Source organism: Mastacembelus armatus, chromosome 3, assembly GCF_900324485.2.
Source record: "Mastacembelus armatus chromosome 3, fMasArm1.2, whole genome shotgun sequence".
Taxonomy (NCBI): domain Eukaryota; kingdom Metazoa; phylum Chordata; class Actinopteri; order Synbranchiformes; family Mastacembelidae; genus Mastacembelus; species Mastacembelus armatus.
The window spans coordinates 2061493-2076122 of NC_046635.1; the positions used below are offsets into that span (position 1 = coordinate 2061493).

Genomic DNA, 14630 nt, shown 5'->3' on the forward strand with positions numbered 1-14630 from the left:
TATATCGTCATTGTCCTCTAAAAACTATGTATCTAAAGCACACACGTTTCATGAACTAATAAACATATCCTTGCTCTCAGCTTTAACAATTTTTCAGATAATCTAACAGGCAGATGGTTTCATTATCTGTAGATAATATCTTATCTAAATCACTTTTTGCAGTGCACAGTCCAATATAGTAAAATCTGATAGCGGCAATATCAAAAAGCAACAGCTTCTATAAATAGCAAACTAAAAAGTTTAATCATCTAGTGATGTCTTGGACTGTTTGCTTACAAGCTGCTGTTGCTGAAGGCGAGAACAGAAATCAAAACATGGAAACTTCTAGGTAAAAGCTTAGGTAATGGAAAAGGAACCTTGGGCATGAAATGGGCTGTGACGCTCCTGTGAGCCTCATTGCTCCTGGCAAATCTCTGAAGACTGACATCACAAACATCTCTTAGGGTCATTAAAGAGGACATCTGTCATCTGTCTTTCAAGAAGCTGGTGTGTGATGAAGTGTCAGTAAACAGTTTTGCCTTGATGTGCATCCAGACATGTAGCCTATTTTTCTTTCTGACTTTTTCAAGTTTTAGGGAACAGAGATGATTCTGTTCTGATTCAACCTGTTTTAGTAAACTGACATGTTTTCTTTCCTTCAACTTTCTTCCTCACTCTCCACTGTTTTTCTCATCACCATGACTTTATGTCCCTTAAATACATATTCCACTTCCCTTGGCAGCAAAGATTTTTCTACCATTACCATTCAGCCCATAACACTTATTCTGGACTCACAACGGGAGCAGAGAAAAGGGAACCAATGACAGACTTTGCATTGATCTGAGCAATCCAACAATTTCAAAGCAGAGATTTCACAAATAAATGCACCAAGGAAGGAATGGGTTAATGATCTCTGTCCGTTATGCTGTGATAGGAGAATTCATCATCCCTGGCTACGTCATAGTTTGAGCAGACAGGAAGGTCTGTAGATCACACTGAACTAGTTCGACTTTCTTCGACCTTCTTTAGAAGTTTATTGCTATGACTTTGGCAGCCAACATGCTCGGTCTTCTGCACCTCAAACTCTATTACCTTCTCCTAAATCTTTCTTTCTGTGTAACAGCTTGGCCACGTGGTGAGTACAGTATTTATAGCAGTTTTGATTGAGTCTTGTTCTTACTGCACACAGTATAGCGGAGAGTCTTTATTACACTTTCTCTCCTGCTCCTAAGTTAGCAACGTATTGCTAAGAACAAAAAATAAAGCCTGTGCACTTAGTTGCTGACTAACTGTGGAGTCATTCCATGATGATGATTCATTTCTTCTGCTAAGACTTCAGTTCAGTCCATGTTACAGCCTCTGTATCAAGTTGAAATAAGAATGAGCCAACACAATAACAAAGTTTGGCATGATCACACAGTCAGTGTGCTGTAGGTAATAGTCATATTAGTGACAGTTCAATACATGCTACATGTTTGTATTTTATTTTGAACAGAAATCCCAAACTATTAATGATTAGAGTCACTCGGCCGTAGCCCCTTGTTTGCAGACCTTCACTGTAAGTTTGTGTTTGAGCAAATGATAATGCAGGAGAAATGTTCATTATCGTATTCAAAATTAGGTTTGGGAATCTTCATTGAGGTTTGGGAAACATACCTGAATCCATCTCTGCTTCCATTGCTGCTCAACATGTTCCAAGTGTGAAAGTTGAGAAGGTTCAGTGTAGCATGTCAGCTTAAGATATGGATTTCAGTTCACAAATTCAAGCTTAAGCTTGATAGAACCATCTGCAACAACAAAATCACATGCCAAGATAAGTTTCACACCTCAGTGATTTGTTCAGTCATGTATGTGTGTTGTTCTGGAAGGTCTAGTGTGCTTCATCAGATAATGAGAAAATATGCTAAAGGATCAAAATTATCTCTGTCTAGTTCAATGCATTTCTATAACCACATGTAGAAACAAGGTTATTGTCAACTTGTAGTTTTCAGAGACAAATATCTCAGTGGTTATTCATTACATTTGAATAAAAAATAACATGTTTTATAACTCTGAAGTTGCGATGGTTAAGTTGTTTTGGTTCCACAGCTCTGACAGGCGATAATTGCCCAAGCTCTAAGTGGAACGTCATGTGCCGCCCATGCTGTGAGTACCACCTGATCCAGTGTCAGTGTCCATCAAAGAGGTCGAGGGTCGGTTACACTGTGCCCTGCTGCCGCAATGCTCTGGATCAATGTGACCCCTGTATCATTCACCCAGGTACAGTCTCATCGTCACTTACAGATATGTCTCTGTAATACTAGAGGTGCTTGTTTTGTTTCCTCTTGTGCCAGCGCTGCTCATTCTTTCCGCCCAGTTTTTCTGTTTCTTTCAAACAAGTACATGGTGACTAAGTGTTTGCAAATGGACTGAAAATGTTTGGGATCTCTGCTTTTAAGTTACTTTTACTCTCTGTCTGTCTTTGTCTTACAAGGCTGCAGTCTGTTTGAGAACTGTAAAACCTGCAACAATGGAACGTGGAAAGCCAATGACAACTTCTTCATCAATGGGAAGTATTGTACAGAGTGTCGCCAAGGGTGGAGTGGAGGGGACTGTAAAAGTGAGTAAATTAGGTATTATTAAATTAGGCCCCTGTTGGGCTTAATATTCTAAAGCTCATTGACATGAGGGAACATGGCTCACACTGTGTCTACATTTTAAATACTGATGTGTTCTTATATGCCATCTTTACAACTCCTAGCCTGAATGCTTGAATTGTTTTGTCTGGGAGATTTTCTTTTTATATTACATTTGACAGCACAGCATTATCTGATTTGTCACCAAATTTGTGACTGCTTGTATTTTAAGCTTTGCTTAGATTTGCAGGCTTTATAAACAGTAATAAATATGTTTTTCATAAGTTAATAAGTTTCATAAGATAATCCATCACCTAAAAAGACCTCTTTACGGTCTGTGAGGCAATACAAAAGCACACATACTAAATCTGTGGAATAAATGATCTGGGGCTATAATCATTTTTAGTTTTGTTTTACTATTTTTTCTGTAGCTACATCCACATTTGTAATACACCATAATGACACTTGGTGGCGACAGTGCTTTTTTGTTTGGTGTCTAGAGCTGTAGTCAACTGCTACAGTCTAGTTTTAGTTCATGTTCATTAAAATATTTAAATATTGAGGAGTTTTTATTGGTAAACCCCATGGCAACATTATGTTATTAATAGTAGAAAGCAACTTCAATCATTCATCCTCTATATATTCCATTGTTTACTTTTTAAACTCCAATCCAAATTATGTTAATAATCCTGATTAGTGAAGCGACTGATTGTGATCACTTTATGCATATTATCTGCCATTTTGCACACCCATACACACTATTGGTGGTGCGTGTGTCACTACAAATATCTGGGACACATATTAGTGGGGAATGTGAATGTACTAAGTGAAAGTAATTACAGTTTTCTTGTGGGTAGCATGTGGAGGTGTCATTCACCGGGGTCACGGTCACATAGCCCTGGAGAGTTACCCAACAAATGCTCGGTGTGAATGGACAGTGCAAGTGGAGAGGGAAAGAAGCATCGAGCTCAGGTAGTTCGTTTTTTTTCCAAGGCACTGTAACTCCTCCATATCTGTAACATGGATTGACTTTGCTCAGTTAACTAATTCAGTCATCCTGCTGAGATGGGCCAAGCTAAAGGATGTGTTTTGTTTTTGTGTGCTGGAAATTGCTTTCCTCAATCTGCAATCGGCTCTATGGGGGATCAACTCATTGTCAGTCTGTCAAATGATGTGAAGATCAAAGCAGAGTAGATAGGCATCCCTGCATGAGCCCAAATAATTGGACTTATTGTTTGCACAGTGTGAAACTGGTAAAGCTGTTGTTAACCCCTTTCAACTGGATTTAACAAAAATCAATTAAAATAACTTGTCTATGGGTATGCTCTAGGTTTTCTCTGCTGAGTTTGGAGTCTGACCACAATTGTCGTTATGACTACGTTGAGGTGCGTGATGGCAGCGACCTCAACTCACCTGTGATTGGCCGTTTTTGTGGGAACGAGTTGCCTCCTCAGATAAAAAGCTCAGGCAATCTCTTGCACATCCTGTTCTCCTCAGATGGCTACAACAACTTTGATGGCTTTGTTCTTACTTTTCAGGAGAGTTCAGGCAGGTATATTCTGTCTCACTAATGTGAATTCACAGTTGTCTCAAAATTAGAGTATCCCCTTTAAAAGTTTATATTATCTTAATTATTTTGCATCATAATGTATAATGTCCCTCACATTTTGTCCACAAGGTATGTAAAAGTCATTGTATAAAGCTGAAGTTCACATACAACAGTTTATCAGTCTGATATATACTTATTCATGAAATACTGCAGGTATCTACAGTATTTCCAATATAATGAATAAATGATACATATGCTGTTCTGTTGTCCTCCACTGCATACTGCAGCACCTCTATATGTTTGCATCTACTATATTTGCTCCTAGACCTTTTTTCTTTTCTTTCATTTCTCAGTGTGTATGTGCAACCACCTACACAGGGCAGTGATGTGAGGCGAACAGCCAGTGACACAGATTTATCATAGTCGCTACTCTCCATTTGCCCTCTGTGAAGCAAATCATGCATCTACTGTAATGTGTATCCCATTTATCGAGTCTTTACCCTCACAGATATATAACTCCTGCTTGCTAACCCGAGCACAGTGATATACCCCCTCACAAAGATTTCTGTAACGAAAGTTATTTGAACATAATTCTGGAAAAACTCTTCAGCCAGACAATATAAAGAGGTAATAGAGACAACCATGAAAGATGTCAATTTCTTTCTTACTGATGTTTTGATTAAACTTGATATAATTAAAATGCTCTTTAGTCCAAATCCCATATCTTAAAGGTCTCCGCAGGGCAGTGTCCTGGGGCCATTATTCCTTTTCTAACATGATTTCTTTGAGGAGGTGAGGATAACGCCTTATATAGATGATGGGATCGTCTGAAAGATGAAATTTCATTCAATAATATGTTGACCATTGAGAATAAAAACCATTGAAAAGTAGGAACAGTTTAGAGAAAAAGAAAGCTGAAGTGGGACCATCTCCATGATTTTTAGTCTAAGCAGGTTAGTCCACAATCTCAAAACTGCTGTTCGCTATTGCAAATCAAAAGTCAACTAAATACAGCAGCTACACACAGTATGTTGAGTGTAACGTAAACTATTACTGGAGCTTTAGTGCATGTTTGACAGTGCTGCAACTCCTGTCCCTCAACATTATCACTCCAGCACATTAGAACTTGTCTCATTTTTATATTTGGTAAATCTAAATAAAATAATGACTTAGGTCTTATTAGGAAAACTGTATGGTATGTACATGCTGACTGCTTATGAAGCAAGAGCTTCACTGTGAACGTTAACATCGGTTTTGTACCATCTATGTGGATTCAGTGAACTTTAATGGCAACTGTGTACTTTTATTGTAAGTTTTGCATCAGCTATTGACTCATTGCAGGTTTGTCTTTCATTTATCACAACCTGAAAAATTATCCAGTTTCAGCCATCAAGAATCAAGTGTGTGCACTCCCAGGAAAACCAGTGAATGGGTATTTGCTGCCTGTATATGGCCCAAAGGAGGAACTTGTATCTGTAAACTACCAGTGCCATCCACCTTTCATACTGAGTGGCTCCCAGAAGAGGATCTGTCTGCCTAGTGGCACATGGAGTGGCAGACTTCCCACATGTGTAAAAGGTGCCTCTTTACCTGTTCTTCATTTCTGGTGTTGGTACAATATCACAGCTGAGTAATGCATTTGTTAGGGGAGATTTTTCTGTTCTGTCTGTTCTGCAGATGCTCAAACTGGCCAAACAAGCAGAGTTCGATGTGCTGCTCCACCTAAATTGCTCAATGGCTACCACAGACGTGCTGTTGACGCAGCTGGAGGCGCAGAGACGATTGAGTTTTTCTGTAAAAACTCTTACGTTCTGAGTGGAAACCACCAGAGTACCTGCCTCACTAATGGATCCTGGAGTAGCAGGCTACCAAAGTGTGTGAGAGGTAATTGTTTTCAAAAACACATTAGGGTGGAGAATACACTGTTATCCATACAAAGTAGTCTATTTTCTCATTTCATTAATATATGAGGATGGCACAAAATGCTTCTAACATACAGTAAGTCCTCTTGTTTGTTTATGTTACACCATAATTAAGATTGAAATTTACCTATTGAGGAAAAATGTAATTGAGCAAAATGATTGTTGTGAGTGTATATTAAACAACTTTGCGATTGTTAAAGATGGATCAGTGGATGGTTTTGTAATTATCTTCATAAACAATGTTTATCCATGATATTTTGTGATAAAGGTCAGTCCTGTTTACTCTGAATAACTTCCCAATTCCCCTCATGGATATTCATATCAACAAAAGCAAAGCTGTTTCACCAAAGGAGGCTTAGAAAGTGATTCTTCTCTACTCATTGTCGCCTGTTTGATTTGTTTTTACAGCCTGTCGAGAACCCAGAGTGTCTGAACTTGTGCAACAGCATGTAGTAAAGCCACATCTATCAAGGTATCCATTCTGATACTGCTGTTTGTGTTAGCATAATTTTAGCACACTTAATGCCACTATGTATATGATTTGTATGCTAATTTAGCAGCTTGCAAATGATTAGGATGGAATCAGGGATTCTTGTTTGGAGAAAACTACAGCAGTAATGTGTTTTTCTTAATAATTCCAGTCGGAGTGTTTGACACCAGACTGTTAAAATGTTCAAATTATACACATGTTGAAAAACAGACTGCAGGATTTTGGTGCTTCTAAAACAGTTGAGACTTTAGGTGGAAGGTGTAGAAAATGTAGACGTGCTAAGAATTTTTAAAATGTATTATATATTTTTAATTCTGCATGTGAATGGAGCTCACATTGGTGATAGTATTGCTACACTGAGTTATTTGAGAGCAGATAAGGAGCAAACACCTTTGTCCACCTCTCATCCAGGTACAACGTGCATGATTTGTTGTCTGCTGGCTTTATTCCACTTACACGGGACGTACAGTCCAAAGTAGAAAAAGATGACGCCAACTTGGAGGAGCTTCCTCGTGGTTTTCACCCGGTCTACACAAGTATCGAATACAAATGTGCCTCACCTCTTTACCACCACACAGGAAGCTCCCGACGCACCTGCCTGAAGACTGGCAGGTGGAGTGGGAGCCATGTTTCCTGTTCACCAGGTGAGAGCACTAGCTGTTAACATGTGAGTTACTTTCAAAAAGACAAGCAAACAAGTATGGATGTTGTCCTTCAAAGCTGTATTATATAATATTCTTTTTTAAAAAAAAGTTCAATTCAGAAGCATTAAAAGAATTCTTCAGGTATTGAGTTAAGGATATTTTGTCAAATTTAGGACAAAAAAAATTCAAAATTACCATGTTCAAGCAGCTTATTACAGTCGTGCCTTTATTTATTGTTAAGTGACCTCTAGCAGCAGCTGTAATAATGACATGAACAAAGGAGACAATCTGGTAACCAGAGCAACAAAGTATGGGAGGATACTGAGGTGGATGGATGGGTGGACAAGTCTTTTTCACAGAAGGGTACATGGGCCTATACTTACATAGCACTTTTGTACACTCAAGTGCACTAAAAGCACTTTACATTACTTTCCATTCACCCATTTATGCACACAATCTTTCACACGCCAATGGCAGCGCTGCCATGCAAGGAGATGACCTGCCCAAACGGAGCGACTTAGGGTTTTAGTGTCCTGCTCAAAAGACATCAAGTGGACTGGGGGAGGATGGCAATTGAACCACGACCTTTTGGTTAGAAAATGACTGCTTTTTCCTACGTAGACGTAAAGACAGATACTACACAGGTACAACATGAAATATTTAGAGAAATCTACTAGCAGAGGTGTGAAATAGAGATATTTGTCAGCGTGTAATTGACAGAAAATACCAAGCGTTGCATTTAGAATGAGCCTTTTAAATTTACATAGGGAGGCAGCCATGTTGTGCCGCCGTGTATCTGCAGTAACACCGAACAGCCAAACCAGACACTGACTTTAGACAGGGGACAACGTTTTGTTTTGGAGATGACAGCATGATAAATGTAGAACCAGTATCTGGGTAACTTAGTTTCAAAAGGAAACACAGCAAACAGCAATCTTTCCTCTGTCCATTGGTAATCTTCACACCCCCCTCTTGGCAAGAAAAGGAATAAATGGTTTCTCCAGCTGGCACTATTCTTCATGTCTACACACCCATTATCCCCCCACTCTGCCACAGTGGTCTCTGGGCCACGTTTGCAGACTGTGCTCGAATGACATCTCTCTTATCATCCTTATCAGGTTTTCTGCACCTTTTTCTACACCAATGGTTTGTACTGGTTTGTGAAGTGTTTGGTGACCTTATGAAATTTCAGCATAGCTTGAGTCAAATTTAATCAGACCAGAAGTCTAATGAGCCAGTATGAGTAGAAACACCTGTATCTGCATGGACAACTGTTCTAAAAGCAGATTAATTATATGTAGTCGAGTGTTAGCTTGAATATTTAGTACAATTTTTTTCTAATGAAACTACATTTTTGACACTTCCTTTTTCCTGTCTGACTGTTCCCCTCCCCACAGTTTGTGGCAAATTTGATAGTTTCAGCACACACAACGTTTCCGACACTCGGTGGCCATGGCATGCAGCCATATATATACGCTCACCCCCTGACCACACGGCCAGCACCCACAGGGCCAGAGGAATGACCATGTCTGAAAAGCAGGGGATCTCAGAGGAGTCCTTATTCTGGTACCTGGCCTGCAGCGGTGCCCTGCTTACCCAGCACAGCGTCCTGGTGACAGCTCAGTGTGTGGTAGACAAGCACAAGCAGCAGCCCCTTCACCCAGCACACGTGAAGGTGGTCATTGGCATCCAGCACCATCCATCCAAGAATCGGTTGAAAAGCCTGCACCACCTCAGGGTATACTTTTTTTTTTTAAAACACAAAACAACTTGTGAGATGTTTAATATTATTGCTTTACTTACAATTTGCAATCAATAGTCTTCCACTAATTTTACATATTTTTTTGTTTTCCATTTTTAAATTGTTCATACACTGCACAAGTTTCCTATGAATAAAAAAAAAAATCTACCAAGCAGCAGATGCAGTAATAAAGTATTAAGCAAAGATTCTTCATTAAATAAATATAATCTTCCAGATAGGTTTTTGTTTATAAATGGTACAGGAGGTAATCTGTTGGCATTTTAATGTGCATTTAAAGATTTACTGGGATACAACTATATTTTATTTGGATTTGGAACATTTGTGCATCTTATCTGATCTTAACAGATATTCCAAAAACAACTAAACCTGGCACATTCGTTGTGGAATCAGGCTTTCTCAGGTATCCTAACTTTCAATTTATTATAGTTTTTTCTCTCTTTCTGTCCCAACAGGTTTCTGACATTTTAGTCCATCCAGATTTTTACTCCACACCAGATTCCGATGTGGCTGTCCTTAAGCTAAAAGACAAGGCCAAGGTCAGTGAGTATGTGTTGCCAGCGTGTTTACCCAAAATGCAAGAAGTGACAGTACAAGACGCTTATACTGCAAGGTGGATTTTACCAAACAATCACAGGCTCCCAAGCCAGCAACCTCCCCTGAGCCAGACAGAATTTGGAGAGTTGAGAGATGCTGTCCACTGTGAAAGAGAATATGCTGAGGGAGGATCAGATGTAACCACGATCAGTGACAAAAGCCTGTGTGTATTTAGAAGATCGTCCACGCCTCAAATTTCTTGTCCCAGTGTTATTCCAGGACTCACACTTGTGCCTGGTGAGTTTTCACCAATAAGCGGGGTCTTGTCAGGTCACAGTGAGGCTCGGAGGGTCGGCTGGCAGCTCGTTGGTTTGGAGAGTTTCAGCTATGAGGAAAAGAACTGCCACCAACAGACTTACAGAATTCAGACTCGAACAGACATCTTTCGAGACTGGATAGAGAAAAACATGAAGTAGATTTTTTCTTTTTCTCCATTTCAAACTTAAAGCTGATTATCAGTGCTCATTTACCAGTTTTGTTAATCTCCTGTCTGTCAATATCTTGTGAGATGAGAATGTTTTCCTGGCACTTCCTTTGACTCTATTGTGTTTTCATGTTATTGTTCTGTATCTGGGTCACCTCTACTTCAAAGAAGTAAATGTAAGCTGGTTCAGATTCACACTCACCTTTAATGAGGTCTGCATATTACCCTATGTTTGTGTGTTATACTTTATATATCTCAGTACAACACTCATAGAATATTATATAAGTGGGTGAAAAAATACATCTTTGAATTTTGCATTGTTTTGTCACTTGTCCTTTATTTTATGTCCCATTTCTTGATCGTTTCTTTGCCAAATTTCTGGTGCATGTTTTTTTGGTCTTTAACATTCCAGTTTAAAATGAAAAAGTAATTTGGAGCTGAGTTCCTCCACCTTATAGTTTCAGTGCTCCATATTGCTGACATGTCATTGGGAAAGTCACTCAAACTCTGCCAGCTCCCTGTCAAGTCGTTATATGCAAAGTAACACACATACGGGTGCAAATATGCAAGCTTTATTTTCTAGCTTTTATTATTCAGTTTGCATTCATGGCTTCAAATTCCAAATTAAAAATGTGCATATTTTGTCTGTTTAATAGCACTGACATTTAAACAGACCGTGATTTAAAATGCAATGAAAGATCATTTCCCTTATTTGCCTACATTTCCAGTGTGTGCATGTGGACGGCGGTACATCATGTATGGACTGTGTGCTGATTTGGCACGTTAAATATGTACAGTACCTGTGTGTCTGCAATGTGTTTGTGAGGTTATGCATTCGTGAGTTTCTCTGCAGACTGTCCAACATGTGCTGTCATTGAGAAACCCACTGAGAGGATTTGCTAAACTTAGCTCTTACTCCTGAGACACAGACACCCGCTGCGTTCTCCACAGCTCTGAGCAGTATGCTCAGCTTAAAGCCTGGGCACAATGAGCCTGTCCCTGCACCTTGCAAACCAAAGCAAATGACGATTGGTAAACCATCAATAAAACTTGCCTAACTAGTAGATAAGTCAAGGCTGAACTGTACCTGTGAACACTGGTGACTCTGCTGTAGAGAAAGGTCTTCCAAATATGTTTTATGCATTTGAGATGTCTTAGTGATCTGTGGCCTTTCTCTGCACAAACAGAGGCCTCCATTGCATTATATGATATCATGCTGCTAAAAATGGGGTGAAAGTCTCCTAATCTATTACTGTTTAACTAAGCATGGAGTCCACCCACACCTGAGAGGAGCTACTGATATCTCATCTCAAATCTCCGCCCCCTCTATCTGTGCACCAGTGTGCACTGTGCATGCACAAGGTGATTGTTTAGGTTGCAAGCGGGGAGGATTTCTATACCTTAGAGTAGAGGAGGAGGAGGAGGAGGAGGAAGCTGCTGTAACACTGTAATTTCTCTCTCAAAAACTCTACAAGACTTAATACTTCTTTACATTTACACCCACTTGAAGGAAATTATTATTTACTACACAAAGGGAAACCCACAGATTTAAAGAAACAAGACTTCCACAGGTGAGCACTATCATTTGAAGATCCTGGAGGTGGATAATTGCAATACACTGCTACTTTCTTTGTGAAAATACTTGTGCATTTGTTTACAGCAGCTGGAAAATGACTAATTACAGGTCACTTAAAAATGTAAAAGAGAACATTTCTGCCTGAGTTACAAATGATTTCTTTCAGGCTTTGTCTCCTAGTCTCATTCATGTGGATGGTTCTCATACTGTATATATTTGCTAGCTGTTGTGACCCAGTTCTAAGCGTTCCCAAATGTAATGGGTGATGCAATAATGACTTGAGTTGGTTGTATTCCCTACTCTTACTCCTACGCTGGAGTTAATGTTGTAGGTCAACTCAGGATACAGGAAAAATGCTTATCAGTGAAAATCATCAGCTTAATTAAGCTGGGTTGGGCCTAGACCAAGCCCTAAAATGCTAAAACATATGTATTAATAAATGGAAAGATTAATGACATCTCGGGACAGAAACAAGTCAACTCATGCATTTTATAGAAGTAGCAGTTTTTTTTTTTTTTTGTTGTTTTTCTTTAAGTAATGCAAAACCGCTGGCCTTGAGCAACATGTGCATCATTAGAGATATGGTGCTCTGTGAGATTCCCTCCCACCACAATCACCAGCTCAAGACAAAGCTGCATGATGATGAATTTCAAAAGAGCAGCCAGAAGGCTTACACTGTAAATCTCAAGTAAAGTTAACTGTGGGCTGCACATGAGACAGTTTCTTTTTTATGCTTGTTGTTGCAGAATGTGCCTACATACTGTACATAATCACAATTTTATTTCGATATAACATTTTAAACACAATCTAATTTGTAAATTTCAATTTGTGGCATAGTATATAATGCTGACGTGGAGAATGATGAAGTGACTTGGACAGTTGGAGTCTCTCTGGAGAACATCTGTAGTGTCAAAAGGGTCTTTCTTACTTCATTTTTTCTTTAAAATCAAGATAATTGGTTTGGTTAATTACTAATCTTTTTAGTAATTTCCTATACTTTCACAAAATCAAAAGGTCGTCCGTCCTGTATTTTTTAATTTTTTTAAGGAAAGGGACCTCTGTTGTTGACTTTCTTTTTTCTTGGTTTTTTAAGAAAAAATCCCAAGGCATGACTTACAAAATGTTTTTAAATCATTTCATTAATTCATAAAAAGATTCAATTCTTCATTGTAACATACAATTAAACCAGTAAGCCGTCCCTATTTTTTGCCATATTTAATATGCCCTTTTAGCCATTTCAAATTCCACCTCTTCCATTGGCCTATTCATTGCCTTGGGCATGATTCGCATTATTAACCCTAAATGTGCAATTACTCTCAGCAGGCATTTCCTAAGTTCAGTTTCCTGGGACCAGGAGTCAACAGCTTAGCCCAGTTCTTTCAAAGGTGCCTTGACAAAGCCAAATCTGTCATATTTATTCTTTTATTGTTTGACAAATGGGGGAAAGTATATTATTCTTTCTTTGGGCCACTGGTGTCTGGTTCCCACTGTCGTAAAGCTATGCTTAAGACTCGTTGGAACAAGCTTCCGAATGCACAAAGGTGGAAAGTGATATAAATCTCCTTACTGAGCTCCCGGGAAGCTAGCAATCAAGCATATCAGCTCCATAATTTAACTTAACTGTAATTTGTCTTACTCTGTGGAAGGAAGGACAGGAAGACTAAAATGAGTCTGAGTAGAAAATGACATTTCCTTCTCAACTTCATTCTCAAGTGGAGGGCATGATGGAGGAGCAAGTCAAGAGCTGCTCATCTGATGTGAAATGCTTTAATTGTACATCTCCTGTCTAAGTAAGAGCAGTTAACTCTCATAATCAGGAACTGGGGCAGAACTCCAGCTCAGATCCAGCTGAAACTTGCAAGACAGCTGTCATTAAATTAATCACTGAAACAGGATGAGCAGCCATGCATCATGATTGCAATCCATGATGCAAAGTAAGACTCCTATTAGTTTGTGACAGCACTTGCTCTATATGTTCTTCACATGCTCCATATGTGTTTTTTAAAAATCAAAAAAATTAATTCAAACTCAATATTCAATATTCAAATTTCTCGAATATGGGACATAAAATGTGTGTTGAACATTTTTCAGGCTATTGGTTATAATATATAATTGTTGAAGCATGTTTTTTTTGTCTGATAATTTGCTTATCAGGTATTTGCAATATTATCATTTGTGACTTTTAAACATGTTTCAACTATTCTGCTGTGTTCATGGACAATGGAAAGGTCTAGTGTACTCCCTGGCTGTTTAAAATGCATGAAAAAACAAAGTAAGGCAAAATCACAGGACACATGACAAACATAAATCATTGTTTCTGTTTGATCTTATAAAAGAAATGAGTTACTATCCCTATGACTTGCAGAGTGAACAGATCCTGCATATTTATTTGAGGCCAGTAAATTAAACATTGCAGCATCAGCGTGCTTCTTTACAAAGACCATCCAGGGCTTTATGTCTTCTAACAAGAAAAAAACTGAAACCACAGGACTGGAAAGTCAATCCTGCTACAAATGACCTTTGTAGAAGTAAGTGCCGAAAAGACACTCAACTCTAGTTAACACTTGAGCAGTGAATTTTAGGTCTAGTGTGAGTAATTTTTGATAATATAGTGATTTTGTGGATCCTCTGCAGTCACAGCTCTGAACACGTAAACACAGGTTTCAGTCACATTCAGTCAGTTGGCCTGATAGTTCAGTGGCTGTGATGGCAGGCTGGACAACGGCTTTGACCCCTGGTGCAGGTCAAACTTTCATTTATCAGTGAAGATTATTCTGTTTAATTTTAGTGTGATAATCAACATATTAATGCATTTTATTCCTCGTGATTAGCCCATCACTTCAATACCAAGCTTGACTGTAACATGTTGCAACAATTTACTTTCACTTCATAAAATATTCTGTAAATTATACAGAATAATTGCATGCAACTGGTGCTGTGATAAACACTACAGATGTTGGAGTTGCACACACTGCCAGCATGAATATGTAAAGGGCTGTTGACCTATGACCCTTGACATTTCCACTGGTTGTTAAATGTCCACTTTCACACATTATGTGACGTTAATGACGACCG

General features: G+C 38.8%; 1 protein-coding gene across 2 annotated transcripts; it reads left to right on the top strand.

The window, feature by feature from the left end:
• The first annotated feature begins 957 nt into the window (after positions 1 to 957).
• pamr1a (peptidase domain containing associated with muscle regeneration 1a) lies at positions 958 to 10294 on the top strand. Of its 2 annotated transcripts, XM_026320141.1 has the most exons (11): positions 958 to 1114; positions 2068 to 2238; positions 2453 to 2578; positions 3452 to 3566; positions 3925 to 4142; positions 5524 to 5721; positions 5821 to 6027; positions 6474 to 6537; positions 6967 to 7199; positions 8597 to 8937; positions 9414 to 10294. In XM_026320141.1, exons 1-11 carry the CDS (start codon positions 1021 to 1023, stop codon positions 9969 to 9971), a joined length of 2325 nt encoding a protein of 774 aa, XP_026175926.1. In that variant the 5' UTR covers positions 958 to 1020; the 3' UTR covers positions 9972 to 10294. The 2 variants fall into 2 exon arrangements, with proteins under 2 accessions (XP_026175926.1, XP_026175927.1); XM_026320142.1 differs by lacking the exons at positions 3452 to 3566; positions 3925 to 4142.
• Positions 10295 to 14630: the final 4336 nt, after the last annotated feature.